The sequence below is a fragment of the Tenrec ecaudatus genome, chromosome 1 (assembly GCF_050624435.1).
Source record: "Tenrec ecaudatus isolate mTenEca1 chromosome 1, mTenEca1.hap1, whole genome shotgun sequence".
NCBI classification, from domain to species: domain Eukaryota; kingdom Metazoa; phylum Chordata; class Mammalia; order Afrosoricida; family Tenrecidae; genus Tenrec; species Tenrec ecaudatus.
The window spans coordinates 13,688,066-13,711,336 of NC_134530.1; the positions used below are offsets into that span (position 1 = coordinate 13,688,066).

Below are 23,271 nucleotides of genomic sequence, written 5' to 3' on the forward strand. Positions count from 1 at the left end.
TTGTGTTATATAGCTATCTATCTATCTAATTACTAGCAATCTGGTTTTGTCTCTCTAGAGATGGATTGACACAGTGGCTGCAACCACGGGCTTAAGCAGAGGACAATTATAAGGAGGATGCAGGGCCAGGCAGTTTTGTTCTGTTGTGCCTATGGTGCTGTGGGTGGGCGCCAACTCAATGCCTCCTCACAGCATGAATGTTGTAGGAGCTCCCCACTGGCACAGTGGGTCTCATGTTGGCTGCTCACTGTAAGGTCAGCCGTCTGGAACCGCGAGGGAAGAAAGATGATCCTTTTGGCTATCATAAAGATTTAAAGCCTCGGATACCCTAAGGGGCAGTTCTGCTCTGTCCTATTAGGGTCATGGTGAATCAGAATGGATTCAATGAGTGTGAAATTTCAGTTTTCAAAGCTGGAGTGAACTGGTATCTCATGGAGATTTTGATGACCGTTTCTTGGCTAGCTAGTGATTGTGAGCACTTTTTCATCTGTTGGTCACCTGAAGGCATTCTTTGGTGAGTTGCATCCTCTGGCCATTAAACAAACAAACAAATTTTTATTGTGAATTTGCTGGGAATTTACATATCAGAGCATCATTTTTGCATTCAATAACTTAAACAACTTATTAAATCTTCCAATGTCTTGTGTTGTTTCCTCTTTTCCCCTTGTAGTATATCATCTTCATCTTCACTCAACATTTGTCTACCCTTTAGCTTGCTATTCCTAAAGTTTTCAGTGAATAATTCCCCCAAAGTGGACAGCCTAGTCCTTATGCATATTCTGATCGCAGTCTGGAAACTCCACTGAAACATGTGCACCTTGGGAATCCTGCTGGCATTTGAAATACTGGTGAATTATCTTCCAACATCAGAGAAACATGAAAGGCCCCACAGACTGACAGACAAGTGTTGGAAGATGGTGTAGGACCAGGTCATGCTTTGATCTGCTGTACACACGTTACCTATGAGTTGAAACTGACTCAGCAGGACTTAACCACCAACACCCTTTAGCCTATTGCTTTCTCTTAGATCTCTTTTACTCCACTCCTGGGAGCCATCACAGTATGCTGCTTTTGGTATGAAAAGCTTCTCTCAATGTTTACTTTTTACTACAGCGATCTCATATAATATTTGTCCTTTTGTGCTTGGCTCACTTCACACAATATAATGTCCTCCCAATCCCTCATGTCATGAAGTGTTTCATAGATAAAAACTTCAATCGAAAAGAAAGCAGAAAATATTAAAAACTCAATCAAATCAACAGGGAGATCAAAAGTGGATCAAAAGGTAAGATGTTAATTTTTTAACCTAGTTGAATCTGCAACAATCCTCTTTTCAATGTGTTTTTCCTGAGAGCAAGGCTATTGAAACCCTGGTCTGTGGTCAAGAGTATTTACCAGAGGCTTAATCCATGCATGTTTCCCCTTCACTTTTTTTTAAAAACAAAAACCGCTTTAAAATGGGTCAAAGATCAAATGATAAACTATTACAGTTTAACCTAATGACAACAGCCATCATTGATTTTACACTAATCTCTGACAGCCAGGCTATTCCCATCCCTCAACTATGATCAGAGGGGATTCACCAGAGGCTTAGTCCATGTGTGGATCCTGAAAGTGGATTTTGGGCTTCCACCATCATCCATAGCCTTCTGCAAACCAAGTTTGCACAATTTAAACTCTGAGACCATTCCCTCCGTTGGATTTGGATTTTATTAATTAAAATCCTTGGATCACACAGGCTGATGTGCTTCTTCCACGTGAACTTCATTGCCGCCTCACTTAGATGGCTGCTTGTTGGAAGAAAAGCCATTAAGATACCAGATGCTATTCTTTATGATAGCTGGGTACCATCTGGTTTCTTCACCATACTTTGCTGTAGCGTCCATATCTTCAGTGATCTCTTAATAAGGGTGAGCATCAATCAAGGACATGTCATAAAAACTAATTGCTCCTAGACTGGGGCTAGAATTAAGTTTGAGCCCCTAATCCATTCCAATATCTATGCTTTATATATCTGTTGGGTCCACCTTAGTGACACCGTTGTCCTTTTATGTTAGCGAACATTATCATTCATCTCCCTGGGGGCATCACTGCCACTACAATCGAGTCAACATGGACTCAAAGCCATCCTACAGGACAGGACAGAACTGCCCTTGTGAGTTTTGATAACTAAATCTTCACAGAAGCAGAAAGCCTCATCTTTCTCTTGAGGAGATGGCTGGTGGTTTCAAACTGCTGACCTTGCAGTTAATAACCTAATAGGTAACCAGTATGCATTGACTGTGTCATTCAATGGTATAGAATCTAAAACACTGTTGAAAAAAGGAAATTATCAGGGAATGTGTGGATGTGCTTTATACAATTGATGTATGTATATGAATGGATTGTGATAAGAGTTGTATGAGCCCCTAATAAAATGTAAAAAAAGAAAATGATTAGGGCAAAGAATGTACAGATGTGCTTTATACAATTGATATATGTATATGTATGGATTGTGATAAGAGTTGTATGAGCCCCTAATAAAATGTTTAAAGAAAAAAGAAAATTATCTGAGTATAGGCCAGGTATGAACTGCAATACATGAATTGTTGATTTGTACAGATTAAACTCAAGTGACAGTAAACTGTTTATACTAACAATAAGGGTTGGTGATAGGAGGAAAATTTCAATAATATTCACTCACAATGTCATAGCCCTGCCTACCAGATTATGTCATAATGAAGCAAGGAGGGCATTAACATAGTAAGTAGTTATGGAACATAAGCAGGAGTCAAGAGATCAAAAGACATATGGCATTAGATAAATCTGCTGCACAAGACATCTTTAGAGTATTCAAGAGCAAGGGTGTTTCTTTGGGGACTAAGGTGCATCTGACCCAGCCATGGTATTCTCCATCGCATCATATGCATGTGGCAGTTGGACATTGGAAAAGGAAGACCATGGAAGAATAGATGCATTCAAATTGTGGTGCTGGCGAAGAACATCGAAAGTATAAGGAACAACAGGTCCGTATTGGAAGAAGCAAGGCCAGAGTGCTCCTTAGATGCAAGGATGGCAAGACTTCGTGTCACGCACTTTTGGCATATTGTCAGGAGAGACCAGTCCCACGAGGAGGACATCATACTTGGTGGAGGGGCAGAGAAACAGAAGGCCCTCAATGATATGGATTGACACTGTGGCTGCACCAATGGGCTCAGCATAGGAACAATTGTGAGGGTGGGCAAGACTGTGCAGTGTTTCATTCTGTTGTGTACAAGGTTGCTTTGGGTTACAGCTGACTCGATGTCACCTACCAACAGCAGCAACATGGGCCACCATTCAGTGGGCACCCTCAAGTCAAGAGATCAGAAGCAAAGGCCATCACCTGCCAGTTCTATGACCTTTGGCTCCAACCATCTGCATCTTTTCACACTAGGGAGTTTCAATGTTAAGTTCAAGGGTTATGGGTGAGTTTGTGGTAAAACCCAGTTCACTTAGTGGGGTTTCCACATTGAGTTCTCTGATATGGCCCATGAGGGATATTCACACCTCCAAAGAAGAGAGTCCAAAGTCCCAGTAGTCTGCAGCACATGGACTAGGCAATCAACGGCTACAGAGACATTAGTTCAAAATAGCCCATTAGGAACTTAGCATCAGTTATTCTCTCCTTTGCTTTATATATATATAAGTATTGTGATGTGTTTTTTCCCCATGGGAAGTTGTTCCTCCCCATTTTCCTACCAAGAGAAACATAATTTCCTTCTCTGGGGCATATATGCCCCCAACCTTCATCTTGATTTGAATTTCTAGTAAGGTTTCCTTATCATTCTTGGAGAAGTATCTGTTGGATTTGGGTGAGCCTAGCATAGTTTTATTTTAAAAAATCATTTTATTGGGGGCTCGTACAACTCATCACAATCCGTACATACATCCATTGTTTCAAGCACATTTGTACATTTGTTGCCATCATCAGTCTCAAAACATTTGCTTTCTACTTGAGCCTTTGGTATCAGTTCCTCTTTTCCCCCCTCCCTCCCCACTCCCCCTTCCCTCATGAACCCTTTATAATTTATAAATTGTTATTTTTTCATGTCTTACACTGTCCAACATCTCTCTTCATCCACTTTTCTGTGGTCTGTCCCCTAGGGAGGGAGTTATATGTAGATCCTTGTAATTGGTTCCTCCTTTCTACCCCACCTTACCTCCACCCTCCTGGTATCGCCCCTCTCATCACTGGTCCTGAGGGATTCATCTGTCATAGATTTCCTGTGTTTCCAGTTCCTGTCTGTACCAGTGTATATCCTCTGGTCTAGCTGGATTTGTAAGGTAGACTTGGGATCATGATAGTGGGGGTGGGTGGGAAGGAAGCATTTAAGAACTAGAGGAAAGTTGTATGTTTCATCATTGCTACATGGCACCCTGAGTGACTTGTCTCCTCCCCGCGACCCTTCTGTAAGGGGATGTCCAGTTGCCTACAGATGGGCTTTGGGCCCCACTCCGCACTCCCCCTCATTCACAATTATTTGATTTTGTTTGTTTTTTGATGTAAGATACCTGATCCCATCGACATCTTGTGATCACACAGGCTGGTGTGTTTCTTCCATGTGGGCTTTGTTGCTTCTGAGCTAGATGGACGTTTGTTTATCTTCAAGCCTTTAAGACCCCAGATGCTGGGCAGAGCCTAGCACAGTTTTCTGTGGAAGCAACTGAATGATCTTTTCTGTGTCTCCCCTCACATCATGAAAAACTGACCTCGGCTGAGGGGAGCTCTCTATCAAAGTGGTGTTAAGCTGTACATATAGAGGGGGTGAAATATACTTCATGGACACTAGGCAGGATCTCTACCTCATTCGTTAGGAAACCAGATTAGGAGAAGCACATGCCCTGGAGCAGGGGCCTGGCTTCATCTCAGTGTGAATTTTGTAGTGGTGGACTCAAATAATATTTGTCCTTTGGCTATTGACTAACTTCACTCAGCATAATGGTTTCCAGGTCCCTTCATGTTATGAGGTGCTTCATGGTTTCGTCACTGGGCTTTTAAAAATTATTTTATTGGGGGCTCATACAGCTCTTATCATCCATCCATCCGTTGTATCAAGCACATTTGTTGCCATCATCATTTTAAAAACATTTTCTTTCTACTGGAGTCCTTGGTAACAGCTCCTCATTTTTCCCTCTCTCCTTCCCTCACCTTGATCATTTATAAATTATAATTATTTTTCATGTCTTATACTGACTGATGTCTTCCTTTACCCACTTTTCTGTTGTCCACCCCCCCCCAGGGAGGGGATTATAGGCAGATAATTGTGATTGGTTCCCCCTTTCGCCCTCCACTTTCCTCTTACCCTCCTAGTATCACTACTCTCATTATTGGTTGATCCTGAGGGGTTTATCTGCCCTGGATTCCCTGTGTTTCCAGCTCTTATCTGTACCCATCATCACTGTTTTTAAGGGGTGCCAGATGCTTATGTCACTGATATTTCAAATGCCAGAAGGCTCACCCAAAGAGAACAGGTTTCAGTGGAGCTTCTAGACTAAGAAAAGATAACAACGAAGGATTCAGCTATCCATTTTGGAAGAAGGAGCCACTGAAAACCTTATGCATAGCTTGGAAACCTCATCAGATACTGTCGGCCTAAAGAATGGAGCACTGTCTGGGATAGTGGTGCAGGGTGGGCCACTCAGACCTGAGGGCACTTGAAATGTGACTAAGAAGGAGCCAGATGATTTCTAGGACTGGAGTTGACCATGGTGACCTGAGTCAAGTAAAGCCTGTGGGAGTGGAGCCTTAGGATCTTCATTGTTGATGGGGCATGACTCAAGGTAAGGAGATACAGCTGCAAAAATTGCTAATGATCAGAACTTGGGAAGTGTGAAGTATGAAGTATGAATCTAGGAAATTTAGAAGTTGTCAAAAATGAAATAAAACACATGAAGATCAATATCACAGTAACTAGTGAGCTAACATGGACTGGTATTGGTCATTTTTGAATCCGGAAATCTTTTGATTTACTATGCAGGGAATAACAGAATCAAGAGGAATGACGTGACATTCACTGTCCAAAAGGGCATTGCAATATCCATCATGAAGTACAATGCTGTCTGTGACAGGATATTACCTATCCACCTTCAAGGAAATCAAAACAATACACTATGATTCAAATTTATGTAGGAAGCACACAAGTTACCAATGAAGAAATCAAAGAATTCTACCAGCGACTTCAGTTGGAAATTGATCAAATGTGCAATCAAGATGCACTGATAATTTCTTTTGTTCAGAATGCAAAAATTAGAAGCAAATATGAAGGAACAGTAGCTGGAAAATAACGTCTTGGCAACAGAAATTAATGGAGATGTCATGACCAAATTTTGCAGAGCCAAGGACTTATTCATGGAAAATTCCTTTTATGAACAACAGAAGAGTTGACTATATACATGGACTTCCCCAGATGGAATACACAAAAATCCAATTGATTGCACCTGCATTTGAAGGTGATATGAGCCCATACATGTCGCTGTTGTGAGGGGTCATTGAGTTGGCTCTAATTCAGCGACCCTATGAACAACTGAACAAAACCCTGTCTGGTCCTGGGCCCTCTTCACCATTGTTCTTATGTTCCAGGTCAATGTTGCAGCCATTATTTCAGTCCGTCTTGTCTAGGGACTTCCTTTTTTTCATGGTCTCTCTTGATTTCCCAAGCATGATGCCCTTTTCCAGGGACTGGTTTCTCCAGATAACAAAGTGCACAAGAAAAAGTCTCACTGTCCTTGTTTCTAAAGAGGAGTCTAGTTGTATTTCTTTTCAGGCACATTTGTTGGCGCTTTTGGCAGTCCACGGGACTTTCAATATTCTTCTCCAGCACCATAATGCAAACATATCCACGTGTCTTTTGTCTTCTTTATTCAGCATCCAACTTTCAAATGCTTATGAGGAGACTGAAAATCCCATGGCTTGGTTAAAGTGTACCTTAGTCCTCAAAGTAACCTACTGGCTTTCCCACAATTTAAAGAGGTTTTGTGCAGCAGATTTACCCAATACAGCCCATCATTTGATTTCTTAGAAAACATCAAAGACCATAAAGAAAATTGTTGGAACTAAGGAAAGATTCGACAATGTGGCAGGGAACAAGATGAACAAACAAACATCAGTTGGATTCTTGTATAGTAGCAAGAGGACTCTGTAAAGGAAACCAGGGGAAGAATGTCATTTACAATAGCCAATCCATAGGTAAAATGGTTAGGAATAAACCTAATCAGAGAAACAAAAGACACGTGCAAAAGAAAACTACAAAACACTACTGAAAGAAACCGAAAGGAACCTACATAAATGTAAGAAGATACCATGGTCATGGATAGGAATACAATATTATGAAAGTATCAATACTACCCAAAATCGATCTACAAATGTAATTCCATTCCAATCCAAATGCAAGTATCATTCTTTAAAAAGACAGAATAACGAATCACCAACTTCCTATGGAAAGAAAGATAACCAGAGAACTATTAAAGAAGTACAACAAAGGAGGAGGCCCCTACCTCAAAACGCACATCACAGCAACAGAAGTCAAAAGACCCTTGTACTGGTACAATGAGAGCACATTCACCATAGATTAGGAACCAAGGAAATACTCAAGAAGAAATTCAAGCCTTGATTTACAATATTGAAAGATTCTATTGACAAAATATTGAGCAATGCAGGAAACATCAAAAGAAAACACGGAGTCATTGTAACCCCCCAAAATCGTAAGCATCCTATAATTTCAGGAGGTGGCATATGAACAAGAACCAATGGTACTAAAAGAAGAAGTTTAAGCTGGGATGAAAGCATTAGGCAACAAGGCTCCAGGAGGTGATGGAATACCAACGAAAAGGTTTCAACAGGCCGGTAAAGCACTGGAAGTACTGATTCATCTATCCCAGGAAATTTGGAAGACAGCGACTTGGCCAACTGCCTGGAGGAGATTCATGTTTGTACTAATGGATACCTAAGGAAGGTGACCCAACAGAATTCTCAGTTATAAAACAGTATCATTACTATCCCACACAAGTGAAAATTTGCTGAAAATAATCCAACACTGGTTGCATTTATAGAGAGCTGCCATAGGTTCAGGCTAGATTCCGATTAGGCTGTGGAACCTGAGATATCATTGCTAAATCAAATGGATCTTGGCCGGTGTACTTCTGTGTCAATCTAGTTGATGTCTCACTCAGAAGAATGTTTGCTTGAAGGCAAACCTTTAAGACACCAGATGCGATTATTTCTAACAGCTGGGCACCATTTAGTCTCTTCGCCACGCTTTTTTATAGCGCCCGTATCGTCAATGATCTCGTCCTAAGGGCGAGTATCAAGCAGGGCCATGTCATAAGAAATAACTGTTCTTCGATTGGGACTAGAATTAAGTGTGGGCTCAAATTGCTTTCATCTATTTATGATTTATATATGTCTCTGGTGTGAAATCTGTGAAGGCCTAGAGATAAAAAATCAAAACGAACACATTCAGCATATCTTAAACGGAAAGAACTCAAGAAAAACTCAAGTATCAAGTTGTAATATTGAAAGATTCTATAAAAAACATCGAGTGATGCAGGAAGCATCAAAAGATGATGAAACAAATACACAGTTAGTTGCTGTTTGAATAAAGAGCCAGTTGATATCCAGGCATTTCAGGAGGTAACATATGAGAAAGAATCAATGGTACTGAAGGAAGTAGTTCAAGCTGCACTGAAAACATTAGCCAAAAACAAGGATCCAGGAATTGATTGAATACCAATTGAACTATTTATTTTTCCTTTTAAAAATAATTTTATCAGGAGCTCTTACAGATATTATAACAACCCACAGTTCCATTAGAATAACATAGATATACAATAGCTGTGACCATCATTTTCAAAATGTTTTCTTCTTGAACTCTTTGGCAATCAGCTCCCTCTCCACCCTCCTTCCCTCCCCCACCTTACCACCCCCATGAAAACTTAATATATAATTATTTTCACCGTATTTTACACTACCGAAAGTATCCATCACCTACAATTATGTTTTTTCCCCTGGAGTGGGGTTATACATTCGTCATTGCGATCAGTTCCCCCTTTCCCCCTCTCTTCCCGTTCCCTCAGGGAATTGTTACTCCATTGCTGTTTATGAAGGGCTTAGCTGTTTCGGATTTTGTGCATTGAAAGATCTTGATCGTCCAAGTGTCATACACAGGTTTAGCAAGATTAGTGAGGCAAAACTAAGGCCTTAACAGTGGGGGGAGGAAATATTAAAGAACTAGAGGATAGTTATGTGTTTCGTCAGTGCTGTACTGCATCCTGGGTGTATTATCTCTTCCTTGTGGCCCGTCTGTGAGGGACTGTCCATTTATTTTACAGGTGGGTTTTGGGTCTCCACTTTGGCCAAGCTCCTTCACATCAATTTGATTGCTTGCTTTTGAACTTCTGATACCTGTTCCCCTTGACACCACAAAATCACACAGGTTGGTGTGCTTCTTCCATGTGGGCTTTATTGTCTCCCTGCTAGATGGCTACTTCTTTAACTTCCAGCCTTAAGACCCAAGGCACTATATATTTTTTTAATAGCTGGACACCATCAATGATCTTTAAGACATTTGCTTATTCATCATTTTCAGAGATTGTGTTGTGGAGGTGAGTATCGTGCCTTTCCACAATATTAGAAAAAATCATTCTCGTACTGAGGTAAGATTTAAGTAGAGGCCAAAGTCCATCTGCTTCCTTATTATATTCACACACACACACACACAAATATGCCAACTAATTGAAATATTTCAACAAGCTGATGAAACACTGGAAGCACTCACTTGTCTATGCCAAGGAGAATGGAAAAGAGTACCTGGTTAACTGACTAGATCTATATTTGTACCCATTCCAAAGAAAAGCGACTCAACAGAATGCTCAAGTGAACAATATTGTTGATATCACATGTAAGTACATATTTGCTGAAGATTATGCAACAATGGTTCCAGCTATGCACTGGCAAAGAGATGCCAGAAAGTTGGGATGGATGTGAAAAATGATGTGAAACAAGGGATATCATGGCTGACATCAGATGGACCTTGGTTCAAAGCAGAGAATAACAGAAAGATGTTTACTTGTGTTTTATTGGCTCTCCTAAGGTATTTGACTGTGTGGATCCTAACAAATTATTGATAGCCTTGAGAAGAATAGGAATTTCTTCATTTGATCATGCTGTACATGGGTCAAGTGGCAGTTGTGGCAAGAGAACAAGGGAAAATTGAATACATGTAAGTGTGCCTCAGGGTTGTATATCCACTCAACATTCTTACCGAATCTGTGTGCTGAGCAAATACTCAAAGAAGCTGGATAATTAATATGAAGAAGTAATGTCAGGAATGGAGGAAAGCTCATTAACAACCTGTTACAGGTAGGTGACTCAACCTAGCTTGCTAAGACTGAGGAGGATTTGAAGCCCTTGCTGATGCATATCAAGCCTTCAATATGAATTACAATCAACATTAAGAAAACAAAAACCCCGTACAACTGGACCAATTGTTACTATAGTCAGTGGAAAAACTATTGAAGTTGTCTATGATTTTTTTTAAAAGATTTTAGTCTGTTTGGCTCCACAATCAATGCTCAGGGAAGCAGCATTCAAGAGACCAAAGGATGCATTAAATTGGGCAAATCTGCTGCAAAGACCTCTTCAAAGTGTTGCAAAGCAAGGATACTATTTTGAAGCTTAAGTTGCACTTGCCCTAAGCATGGTTTATGAATCACCTCATATGAATGTGAAAGTTGAACATAGAATAAGAAATTGAAGAAGAACCGATGCATTTCAATTGTGGTGCTGGCAAAGAATAGTGAAAGTACCAGGAATGGCCAAACAAACAAGTTTGTCTGTCTTCAAAGAAGTACAGCCAGAATGCTCCATAGAAGTAAGGATGGTGAGACATCTCGTTTGCTTTGGACATGTTGTCAAGAGCAACTTGTCCCTGGAAAAGGACATCGTGCTTGGTCTGTTAGACTTGGTCTGTTAGGTTTTGTTAGAGAAATAAAACCAGTGACACCAATGTATGTCTAAGAAAGAGCTTTATATTGAGAAGTAATTATGTCCTAGCCCCAACTTAAGAGCAGTCAGTTGTTACACCATGGCCCCGTTTGACACTCATCTTCATGAAAGGATCACTGAAGATAAGGGTGCTACAGCAAAGTGTGATCAAGAAAGCAGATGGTGCCCGGCTATCAACTGCAATAGCGTCTGGGGTTTTAAAGGCTTGTAGTCAAACAAGCAGTCATGTAAGGGAGGAGTCAACTAAGTCCACAAAGAAGAAGCACATCAACTTTTGTGATCCAAATATGACAAGGACAAAACTCAAATATGGTGAGAAGAAAAGCAACAGAGCAAAATTTATGAATACCCAATGTGTGGAGGGCCGTGGGAGACGGTGAGAGCCCCAAACCCATCTGTCAGATTATCTGGTCTGACTGAGCCACTTGCAGATCTGCTGTAGCCACAGGCAAGAGTCTATATCAGCCCTGCAATCAGGCAGAGACCATTGCAATCTTGATTATACTATACTGAGCTCGACACTTGGTTAGTTGACCACCCTGTAGACACAACCTGAATTTGTTCTGGGTGCAAGTATATCTTACTGGTTCCGTGACTGAAATTTCTTTCCTAGCTTTTTAAAAAAAGATTGTTGTGGGTCTTTTCTTTCTTATTTTTGTCTGTATACTATTATGTTTTTACCCTTATTACCTTAGCACGATTCTATTTTTTGTTTTCTGTTGGATCTTCCAGCTGTGAAGCAGAGGAGTGGATGCACAATTATTATAACAGATACAAGGGGATATAAGGAATACAGGGGTAGGGGGCAGATACAGAGGGAAAGGGGATTTGGGGAGTAAATAATGAAGATGGGTGGGGGAGGGAGCACTAGGATGGATTGTGATTGCATAAATCATCTTAAAAGCAATTTAACCATGGGTACAGGGGATTCTCTAAAATTGATGTGGGGGGTATTGTTCAACTCTCTGATATGATTGAACGATTGAATTATATGTTATGTAAGCTATTTGCCAATAAAACTGTTGGGGAAAATAATTATAGTGGTTGGTGGTTATTGAAAGGCTTTTGCCAGGGGTGCTGCTTGGGGTAGGGAGTCAAACTCATTCTTGAGAGGAACGTTTAGCTCTGAGAAGCAAGCATATGTTAGACAAAACCAAGGGGAAAAAAAGAAGAGAGCTCTCTCAGGAAGAGAAGTAAGAAATTCAAGATGCTTTTGAACTATTTGCTACAGACAAAGATGAAGCAACAGATTATCTGGAGTCGAAGGTGGCCACGACAGCCTTGGGTTTGATGTAAGAAAAGGTTATGTGCCAAAGATCCTTAAAGATGACGACAGAGAAGCCACAGGGAAAAATCACCTTTGAAGATTTGTTAAAAATTTAATCATTTTATTGGAGGCTCGTACAACTCTTATCACAATCCATCCATCCATCCATTGTGTCAAGCACATTTGTATATTTGTTGCCATAAATCTCAAAACATTTTTCTTTCTTCTTGAGCCTTGATATCAGCTCATTTTTTCTCTCCCTTCGCGCTACCCCTCCCTCATGAACCCTTGATAATTCATAAATTATTATTTTGTCATATCTTACACCATCCGACATCTCCCTTCACCTAATTTTCTGTTGTCCATCCCTCAGGCAGAAAGTTATATGTAGATCCTTGTAATCGGTTCTCCCTTTCCACCCCACCTTCCCTCCACACACCCAGTTTTGCCACTCACAGCACTGGTCCTGAAGGGATCATCCATCCTGGATTCCCTGTGTCTCCAGTTCCTATCTGTACTAGTTTACATCCTCTGGTCTAGCCGGATTTGTAGGGTAGAATTGTGATCATGATAGTGGGAGGGAGGGTGAGGAGTGAGGGGAGGAAGCACTTAAGAACTAGAGGAAAGTTCTCTGTTTTATCGTTGCTACACTGCACCCTGACTGGCTCGTCTTCTCCCTGGGACCCTTCTGTAAGGGGATGTCCAGTTGCCTACGGATGGGTCTTGAGTCCCCAATTTGCACTCTCCCCCATTCACAATGATTTGTATTTTTTGTTCTCTGATACCTGATCCGTTTGACCCCCTCGTCATCACACAGACTAGGGTGCTTCTTCCATGTGGGCTTTGTTGCTTCTGAGCTAGATGGCCACTTGTTTACCTTCAAGCCTTCAAGATCCCAGACCTTTGAAGACTTTAATGAAGTTGTGATAGACTGGATATTGAAAAAAGATCCCCATGAAGAAAGATTAAAGGCAGTTAAACTATTTGATGGTGATTCAGAGCAAATAAGCTTGAGAAATTTGTGACATGTTGCGCGAGAATTGGGTGAGAACATGGTGATGACGAACTTTGAGCTATGATAGAAGAACGTGATCAAGATGGTGATGGAGAAATAGATCAAGAGGAGTCCATTGCCATTATGGCTGGTGAAATTTGAATGTTTATAAGAATAACCCCTAAGAATGTTGCAGTTAACATCTCATGATTTATTTTTGTGCCTGGAGCCAAGCCAAAAAGAGGGAAACTGTTCCAAATAACCATCACATATTTATATTTTACTACTGCTAAGTTTCTTTGTATAAAGGATGTTGATAGTATTCAAATAGTTCAGTTTTGTATTTGTAGTATGGGTTTTATATAAAGTTTAAACAATTAAATCATGTGATACAGATTTTTCTTTGAGGGTTTTTTATAACAACATTAGGGGACACTTTTGGTGGATAAGTTTTTCAAGATTTAATTAATAAAATACCTATTAGTATTTTAGAGTTTAGTAAATATATATATATTTATATATATAAAAGAAGTAGATATATATAAAAAAGAAGTAAATATATATATAAAAGAATTATATCCAGAATGCATCCCAGCTCAATCCAACTCAAGTTCGTAAGTCCGATGCTAGTCCATTATTCCTTCTTCCAACTCACATGGCCACATGCTGGGGACGCAGAAAGAACTGGGAAGCAGGAAGATCCTAGGCCTTGGGGGCAGATTCATGTGGATCTGAGATTGGTGGGAACATGCCAGGGTACCTGCTGCTCTTAGGTTGAGTGACCCACCTGGGGCCATGCCAGCAGTCAGGACGATGGAGGGGCAGAGAGAACAGTTCCCAGAGCCCCTCACTCTCATGATGCAAAAGGCCCCACGCTCAAGTTGGTGTCATCAAGCTGCCACTTGATTGGCAGGTTTAACTACACCCCGAGCCACCAGTGTCTAGTTGATATAAAACCATCCAACTACCCACCTGGTAAAGTGGGAAAAGAGGAAGACCCTTGAGAAGATGGGTTGACACGGTGGCTGCAATAATGGGCTTGAACCTAATCACACTGTGAGGAGGGTGCAGGACTGGGCAGTTTCATTCTGTCAGCAAGCTTCCTCAGATAAGAGCTCTCGACACACGGAATCCAGGACAGATAAACCCCTCAGGAACAGCAATGGGAGTGGAGATACCATGTGAGTAAGGGGAAGGTGGAAGGAGAAGGGAGAGATACGGGGAACCGACTACAATGACTGATGTATAATACCGCCCCCCTTCCAGGGGAACAAGTAACAATAACATGGTTGAAGGGAGACAGTGGGTAGTGTAAGATATAAAAAGAATAATAATTTATCAGGGGTCCATTGGGGGAGGGAGGGGAAAACAGAAGAGCTAATACCAAGGGCTCAAGCAGAAAGGAAATATTTTGAAAATGATGATGGCAACATATGTAAAAATGTGCTTGATACAATTGATGTATGGATTGTTATCAGAGCTGTAGAGCACCCAATAAAATGATTTATTAAAATAATAATAAAAATATCTGGCACCAATTCCTATTCATACTGTTACCACCATCTCATGCCACCTTTTTCCATTTTGTAATATCTCATGCCATCTCCAATGTTACAGTTCCTTCGGTCTCCTGGGACTGGGATGCTCTCAAGTGCAGGGACCTCAGATCCAAATGAAGCATTCTCCCCAGACTCTTCTTGATGGCAGTGAGACATCCCCTCCCAATCTCTGAGTGCCTCTTTTCAAAGCCTACTCCACCCACCAAGACCACTACTTAGCTAAACCCTGACGGAGGCCAGTTTGCTAGTTGACTTAGTGAATTTTCCAGTCCTCCAAAGGGTTTTATGCAACTTGCTTGCATAGTGGATTGTCCAGCCTCCATGAATTGGGAAGTAAACGGTCTAATCGTTTTCAAGATGTGGCCTACCAAATCACCATGGCGAAGCTAGGAATCGTGGGTCAGCAGGACCTCATGTGAAAACAAACCTGTTGCATGACCCCTCTTGGAGGACGGCCAGAAGCCAGCAAGGCCTGCGGTAACAGAACGTGTTAATCCTTCCAGAACCCAAACCAAACTCACTGCCATCGAGTCATTTCTGACTCAGAGCCACCCTATAGAACAAGGTATCACTGTTCCTGTGTGTTTCCTAGACTATGTAACTCTTTACGGGTCATAGAAAGCCCCGTCTTTCTTCCATGGAATTGCTGGTGGTTCTGAACTGCTGACCTTGCAGTTAGCAGCCCAACCACAGCCTTGTTTTCCTTTATCTACAATAGGCTGCTGAAGTCTGGATACTTCAAAGGAGATGTCCAAGGCCATCAACTTGCACATATGATCAGTTCTTTGAAATGCCAAACCTGGGATTAACTAGTATTTCCTGCCTCCAGGCCAACCCCGGCTCTTAGCCCAAGACTAAGCCCATTGCAAGCTTCTTTCCATCACCTTCGTCCTACCTTGACGAAGCTTTTCTCTTGGACTCATGTCAAATGCAATCTGTTCCTTTAGGCTTCCCAGTGGCATTTGAATCCTCAGCCCTCCTTATCTTGGACTACCAGGGCCAAGACCAAGCAGGATCAGGTTTGTAAGCCACTCTGTGTGGCTTCTCAAAGTAGCTTTGCCTGGCCTGAGTCGATGAAGGAGAAAGAAGCAGATGAGGCGACAAGGGTGGCAAAAACCTGATTGGGAATGGGAGTGAGTGTGGGTCTGTGTCAGCATTCCAACCAGTGTCTCACTGACTCCCACGTAGAGAGATCTCTCATCAGCAGAAGAATTGATACACTTTCTAGTTTGTACATTGGCACCGCAAGGAAAAAGCAGACTTAGTCATTCCTCCACTGTGTGCTTGTGGATGGGATTTTAATGGCTCTGGTTTACAACACCAACAGGAGGATGGAGAGGCAGTGGCTCACCCAGTCCATGATACGGGGTGCTCCAGCTATGATGGGGGAAGCCAAGTAATGTTGAGACCGCTTCCATTTGATGGAGGCCAGGAAGGTGCGGATCTCCATGGGCTGCAGCGTGATGGCAGCAAAATCCAGGGAGGAGGTAGGGGTGTGGAGGGCAGGGCCTGAGGTTGCAGGAGGAGACAAGAAAGGACAAGGTGACTTTCCTCAGGCTTGGAGAACATCTTACAGAGACACTTACAGCCTCTCTTGTCCTCTGTCATCCGAGAACCTCAACCCCTGTTGCTGAGTCTGACATGAACCCAACCTTCCAGAACCGGCACACCAGGACACTGTGGTCATAGTCTTTACACTCCTCCTATGGGCATCTTAAAGGAGCCATGATTTGTAGTGCACTATGCATTGAACTGCTAACAAGGCCAGCGGTTCAAATCCCCATTGGCTCTGGCACGATGAAAGCTGAGGCTACAAGAGGGAATCCTCCCCAAACAGAAAAAAGCTCTACTGGGTTGAGATTTTGTAGTATTAGAATCTACTTTTCCTGCTACGTGAGCATCTGGCAACTCGCTCTGAGTTAGTGCACCCCATGGTGTTGCCTGGGAAGGTTCTCTCGGGTCCAAGTGAATTTTTTCGTAAAAGCAGTTTTGCTTGAACCTTATTTTTTGTGATGGCCAATTTAAGAGACTGTGGGCGACTATGAAATTTTGTTTCCTGTTCGGGGAAAACGCCACAGAAAGTGTTCTGATGTTGAATAGAGCTTACAATGAGAGCACCATGGGAAAAACCTCAAGTGTATGAGTGGTTTTCTCATTTCAAAAAAGGGTGAAATGTCAATTTATGACAAACCTCGTTCTTGATCTCCATCAACTTCCTGAATGAATGAACATGTCAACAAGTAGTGCATTTGGAGTTCATTCCACCAGGTCAGACTGTTAATCAAGCTTTCTATTTAGAGGTCCTGAAAAGATTGTGTAACAGCATATGACAAAAAATTAAAAAAGGCCTGATTTGTGGTAGACGAGGGACTGGCTTTGCCCACACAATGCACCTGCTCATGCAGCCATCTCAGTGAGCCAGTGTTTGGCAAAAAAACAGCGTGTTTCTCTTGCGTCTTGCCCCACACACTTTACTCACCTGGCCTTGCTCTGTGTGACTTCATTTTGTTTCTGCAAATGCAGGGGGACATGAAAGGACAGTGGTTTGACGACGTGGAAGAGGTGAAGAAAAAAAATGAGGTAGGTGCTGTCAGCCATCCAAACAAATGAGTTTGAAAAATGTTTCCAAGAATGGAGTCACAGATTTGACAAATGTCTTAAATGTAATGGAGAGTACTTTGAAAAAAAAACCACCTTTAAAAAAAAATTAAATACATAGCTTGAAAAAATTCGTTTTTTGGGTGGGGTACACTCATTGTATTTCTACTCCCATAAAGATTTAGGGTCTCAGAAACCCCAAGGAGCCATTTACTTGGCCTACAGCTTCAGTGCGCATAGGAATCAACTCTAGCGTAGAGAGTGTGAGTTTTTTGTTTGTTCTTAGGGGAATCTGTACTGACTCTCTAGGAGCCCGGATGGCTTAGTGTGTTATGCATTAAGCTGCTGACCTCAAGGTGAGCAATTCTAAAGGACCGCTGGTCCATGGCAGAAAGATGATATTTTCTATAAGATTTACAGCCTTGGAAACCCAGAGGCAGCCCTACTCTGTCCAGTAGGGTCACTACTGATCAGATTGGCTCAATGGCAGTGCATTTTTGGACTCTGCTTCTCCACCTTGGTTCCCATCCTTGGTCGTTGTCCACTGGAGCCTGGAGACGCGGTCCCGAGGCTGGTTGGCCGCCAGCATGGTCTCCTGCAGGTGAGTGATGGTGAAGGTGGAGAACAGGTCCTGCAGAGAGTGGGTGGGCCAGCTGAGCAGGGCTGGGGCACAGCGGGATTGCCTCCCACTCTTCTCCTTTCTGTCTGTGCTCTGCTCACCCTCAGATCCAAGGTCACGGGCAAGCTCAGGTTGCCTTCCCCGACAGCAAACTGATGCTCCAAGCGCAGCAGCAGCTTCCTGGGCCCCCAGAGGGCCAGTGTGAGCAGGCGGACAGCGGGGGGCAGCTCTCTGCGCAGACCTGAGAACACCTGCCAAGGATGAGATGGGTGGGGGGAGGGGCGGGAGGGCGCTGTCAGGGGATGGGCGCTGTCAATCCTCAGAGAGGCGGGCACAACTAGAGAGGGGAAAGGATCAACCATTGGAAGGCTGTGCAGACCCTCCACTGGGTGGGGCCCAATTGTGTCTTGAGGAGCTGGGCAGAACTGAGCTGGGCAGGATGGGACTTGGTTGTAGGCAGGAGATGAGCTCATGGCAGGACTGAGCCCACGTTGGGGTGTGTTGTTTGGAAATGGGCGGAGTGGGGCTGAGCCTAGAAAGGATAGGGCAGAAACAAGAGAAGATGGGAGGTCTATTGGGGTTGCTGAACAGGGAGGGGCAGTGTGGAAGGTGGAGCCCAGGGGAACCAATGGTGAGATGGAGAACACTGAGTTGGGGGTGCAGGTCAAACTGTTGCAAGTACTAACGGCAGGGTGAGTTGGTGTGTGGGTGCAGGGCGAGGCTGGAAACTAAGAGATACCAGACTGAGCAAGACGGAACCCGGAATGGTAGCAAGGGACCTTGAGTTATCAAGATCCGTGTAGTTCTAGGGTCCTAGGATTAGAATTACTCCAGGACAAAAATTCAAGTTCAGGAGGAGCTGGGGGCCAGGACAGGTGGAGAAAGACCGGCCAGGAAGTAGGCTTGCCCATCCCTGCCACGTCCAGGCACTGTCCTTACTGTGGGCAATCCCTTACTCAGCCCTCTCACAGACCTGCCCAATCATCTCTGTGTCCACCATCCTGTCTCCTCTGCTCCCTCCTGACTCCTCCCTCTATTCCTTCAGCCTCAGCATCTCACCTTTCTGTGTGGGCTGCCGCTGCTGTAGGAGAGGGAGCCTTCGCTAGGGGCCAACACTACCTGTGGAGCCAGGACCTCTCTTTCTGCCAGCAGTCGGTGGCTGGCGGCAGCATTCTGGGTCTTGTCCAGTAGCACGAGGTGGTGGCCTCGAACAGTCAGACCTTTCTTGTTTGGGCCCATCTCCATCAGGGGCTCCTCCAATCCCTTTTTATCGTCTGTGGACAATCTGCGGTGCACCTGGCAGATGATTAACCAGAGAAAAGATGGAAGCCTGAGAGAGGAGGTGACCAGAAAGGAGGTGGCTTGGTGGAGATTCCTGAATGGAGCATTAGATAGGGGCTCCAGGGACCAGGAGCTGAGTCCCTCTCAGGGGATTGAGAGTACAAATCGGGTAGAGGACTCAAGTACTCCCTCTACACAGAACTATTTGTTATAATAATCCTGCACTCTGAGATGCTCACCTTCCCGACACTGAAGACAAAGTAGGTGCATAAGTAAATGTGGTGAAGAAAGCTGATGGTGCCCGGCTATCAAAAGATATAGTGTCTGGGGTTTTAAAGGCTTGAAGATAAACAAGCAGCCATCTAGTTGAGACACACCAAAGCCCATATGGTGGAAGCACACCAGCTTGTGTGATCATGAGGTGTCGATGGGATCAGGTATCAGGTATCAATGACTCAGAGCAACAAATCATATTGTGAATTATGGGGGGCAGTGTGGAGTGAAGGCTCAAAGCCAATCTGTAAACAATTGAACATCACCTTATAGAAGTGTTGTGGGGAGAAGATGGGCCAGTCAGGGTACAGTTTAGCACTGATGGAACATAAAACTTTCCTCTGGTTCTTTAATGTTTCCTTCCCCCCACTATCATAACCCTAATTCTACCTTACAAATCTGGCTAGACCAGAGAATGTACATGGGTACAGATAAGAGCTGAAAATACAGAAAATACAGCACAGAGAAACTCCATGGGACCAGTATTGAGAGTAGCTATACCAGGAAAGTAAGGGGAAGGTGGGTGAATAAAGGGGAACTGATCACAATGACCTATCTATAACCCCCCTCCAAGTGGGGTGGACAATAGACAAGGGGGTAAGGGACACATTGGATGGTGTAAGACATAAAAAATTATAAATTATCAAGGGTTCATGAAGGAAGGAGGGAAGGGGAGGGAGGGAAAAAAGAGGAACTGATACCAAGGGCTCAAGTGCTTTGAGAATGATGATGGCAACTTATGTACAAATGTGCTTGACACAAGAGCTGTATGGATGGATTGTGATGAGAATTGTATGAGCCCACAATAAAATGATTTTTTAAAAGACAAGAATTAAAATATCAAAGTGGATGTTAAAAAAAATAAGAGTGAACCTATAGACCAAAAGAAATGATGGCAGCAGAGTCAAGTTTTGTAATAAAACACTGATATTGAACCCTTCCCAGGATATATTTTGCATGAAGAATTTGCAGGCCACGGGCCTTTTTTTTGCAATCCAGGAACACAATATCATCCATAGACTTCTTTACAGAGAGTAGTGGGTAGTGCTTCTTGGGCAAATTTAATCAATTTGAAAGGATAAATATTGACTTCAAAAATAATTTCACCCAAATTTTCACCTGTATTGACTGTTCTTAATCTGTCAGCAGATGGTCATTTAATCATCTTGTATACAAAATTTTAAGAAAATATTTTATTTTTCTTATAAGGAACCTTAATGTAACTACTTAGAATTTGTTCTCTTTGGGATCTTGATGTGGAGTTAATTTATATTGTTTACATAAAGGTTACTTCTTTTTACAATGAAAAAAAAAGAATTGGGTAGAGGAACCAAGAAGATATAGTATGAGAGAAGGGACAGGACCTAAGGTGGGGCCTGGGCACCCAAGAGTCCTGGACAGGATGTGGGCAAGGAATTGATGGAGTGACCCTGAGAAAGGAATGAGAAGGGTGTTAAGCATCTTAGAAAGATTTTAGTTTACAAATCCCATCCTGAGGTTTACCTGACATAAAATCGGGACACAAACAAACAAATTATCAAGGACAAGTGGGAGATCACCAGTTAGTTAGGACAACCTGAGTAGAAAGAGTAAGTGTGGGGTGGTGTAATGTGAATAGAAACTAGTTTGAGGACAGGTGGGGGTTCTTGAAAAAGCCTGGTGGGAAGATCCTGGCCTGGGACTAGGATCCACTCACCATGAGCTCCAAGGATCCATCCTTCAGGCTGCTGCCTCCCTGGGAGCGGTCAGTCAGCACTGTCAGCTGCATGTTCCCATCCTGGGGAGGGAGGGTGTCTTGGTGAGAAGCATTTCTACATGGCTGCCCTACTTGCATGAAGGACACAGAGGTGGCGGCCACGAGGACACAGACTTGAGGATGAGATGCACAGTGGAGATCAGGCTGGGGGTCTGAAGGTACCGTGATGTAAATGCGGCTGTTGACTGGGTAATAGTTTCCTGCCACTGGCTCAGTCTGGTTCAGGTTCCAGGTGGGTCGGTAATCCCTCCTACAGTCAGGAGGAGGACGTTTTCAGGGCTGCTGATCTATACCCCTTTATCTTCACCTCTTTCTCCGACACGCCTATGACAACCACACACTCCCCGTCACTTTCTGGACTCAGGCATGCCAAAGACGTCCCTCTGCCTTTTAGTTCTCCCTGTCTATCCGCACCTCCGTTCCACGATCTCCCGGCCATTGCTGTCCGTATAGAAACGTCCACCTGTCTTCAGCACTGTGTCAAATCGACTGATGATCTCTTTTCCAAAGTGATTTTTGTTCCTGATTGGATAGCAGGAAGTTTAACTTCACCCAACCCCACATTCCTTTGCCTTCCCTATCACCAGCCATTGTCCACTCACATTGGTATTGGTCCCACCGTCCACTCCAACTCCAAGTGCCTCTGTCCTGGGTACAGGCGAACCACTTGGTAGCACCATTCTGAGAACTTCTGGTGCACCTCCTGCACCAAGGCTGTCTGTTGGCATGGGGGACAGGTGAGGACTGTGGTAAGCCATAGCCTGAGCAGTGCAGAACCCTACAACATTCTACCTTCCCCGTAAACTCTACACCCCTGTAAACTATACTGTAATACCGGCACCATAAGCCCCTTATGCTGGTCCCCCAAATCTTTCTGGCTATATTTTCTTCAATGACCCCAATTATCTGTTTCCATTGCCCATGGAGTAGCTCCGCTTTTTTAAAGTTCTAAAAGACATCATATAAATGCATATGTATTTTTAAGATACACAACTTCCAAAAATTTGAGATTATGATGATATATACACACATATATATGTATATGTGTATATATATATATACATACATACTTGAAGTTAACAAGTCAATGGAATGGTTTTGGTAATCAATATATTCAACAGACTTAATAGCTACTTCCTAATTCTTAAGAGCCCAGTCCCACCCTTTTCTCAACCACAACTGGTCTCCATTATTATAATTTTTCCCCTAAAATTCACATATGTGTGTTAGACTCCCACTCATCAGTCAGTTTGTCATACTGTTGTGGCTTCTGTATTGCAGTGCTAGAAGTGATGTTAATGGCATTTCAGATATCAAACATCCATGGTGAACAGGTTTCCCCAGAGCTTCCAGATTAAGAAGAGGTGTGGGAAAATGAAGAGGTGGTCCATTTTGAGAGAGAAGCCATTGATAACCGTATGAATCAGGAGATCTGGATATGATCTGGGCTGCTAACTTCAATACCAGCAATTCAAACCCAGCAGCCGCTCCACTGGAGAAAGATGAGGCTTTCTTCTCCTGTAAAGATGTATAGCCTTGAGAAAGAACAAGGGCAACCCTGCATATTCTACAGTGTCAAGATGAGTTTGAACCAATTGGATGGCATGAGATATTTTTGAGTAATCTTATGCATAGGAGCTAATCATTGTTTGATGTAGAGCCAGCAGATGAGCCCCTCAGGTTGGAAGGTATGCAAAATATGACTGACAATCATATAATTTACTTTGCTGGGAATGGTAAATTGGAGAGCAATGGTGTCGCAGTCATGACCACAAAGAACATTTTAAGATCCATCTTAAGGTACAATGTTGTATGCAATAGGATAATATCTATGCAACTTCAAGGAAGACCAGTTAATATAACTATTATTTAGATTCACACATCAACTATTTAGGTCAATG

The 23,271-nt window shown here is 42.9% G+C and overlaps 1 protein-coding gene and 1 pseudogene across 1 annotated transcript in view; one reads left to right on the forward strand and one right to left on the reverse strand.

The window, feature by feature from the left end:
* Positions 1–12,163: 12,163 nt before the first annotated feature.
* On the forward strand, positions 12,164–13,446 carry LOC142431568 (centrin-3-like; annotated as a pseudogene).
* Positions 13,447–16,155: 2,709 nt separating this feature from the next.
* The window catches only part of LOC142443499 (lysosomal alpha-mannosidase-like), a 33,569-nt gene continuing 26,453 nt past the window's right edge, over positions 16,156–23,271 (reverse strand). The window contains exons 17-24 of the mRNA XM_075544864.1: positions 21,973–22,088; positions 21,785–21,892; positions 21,533–21,620; positions 21,311–21,391; positions 19,120–19,356; positions 18,162–18,311; positions 17,958–18,072; positions 16,156–16,352 (exon numbers count right to left, since the gene is read on the reverse strand). Of these exons, the coding sequence (XP_075400979.1) occupies positions 16,156–16,352; positions 17,958–18,072; positions 18,162–18,311; positions 19,120–19,356; positions 21,311–21,391; positions 21,533–21,620; positions 21,785–21,892; positions 21,973–22,088 (1,092 nt within the window). The remainder of the gene's footprint in view (positions 16,353–17,957; positions 18,073–18,161; positions 18,312–19,119; positions 19,357–21,310; positions 21,392–21,532; positions 21,621–21,784; positions 21,893–21,972; positions 22,089–23,271) is intronic.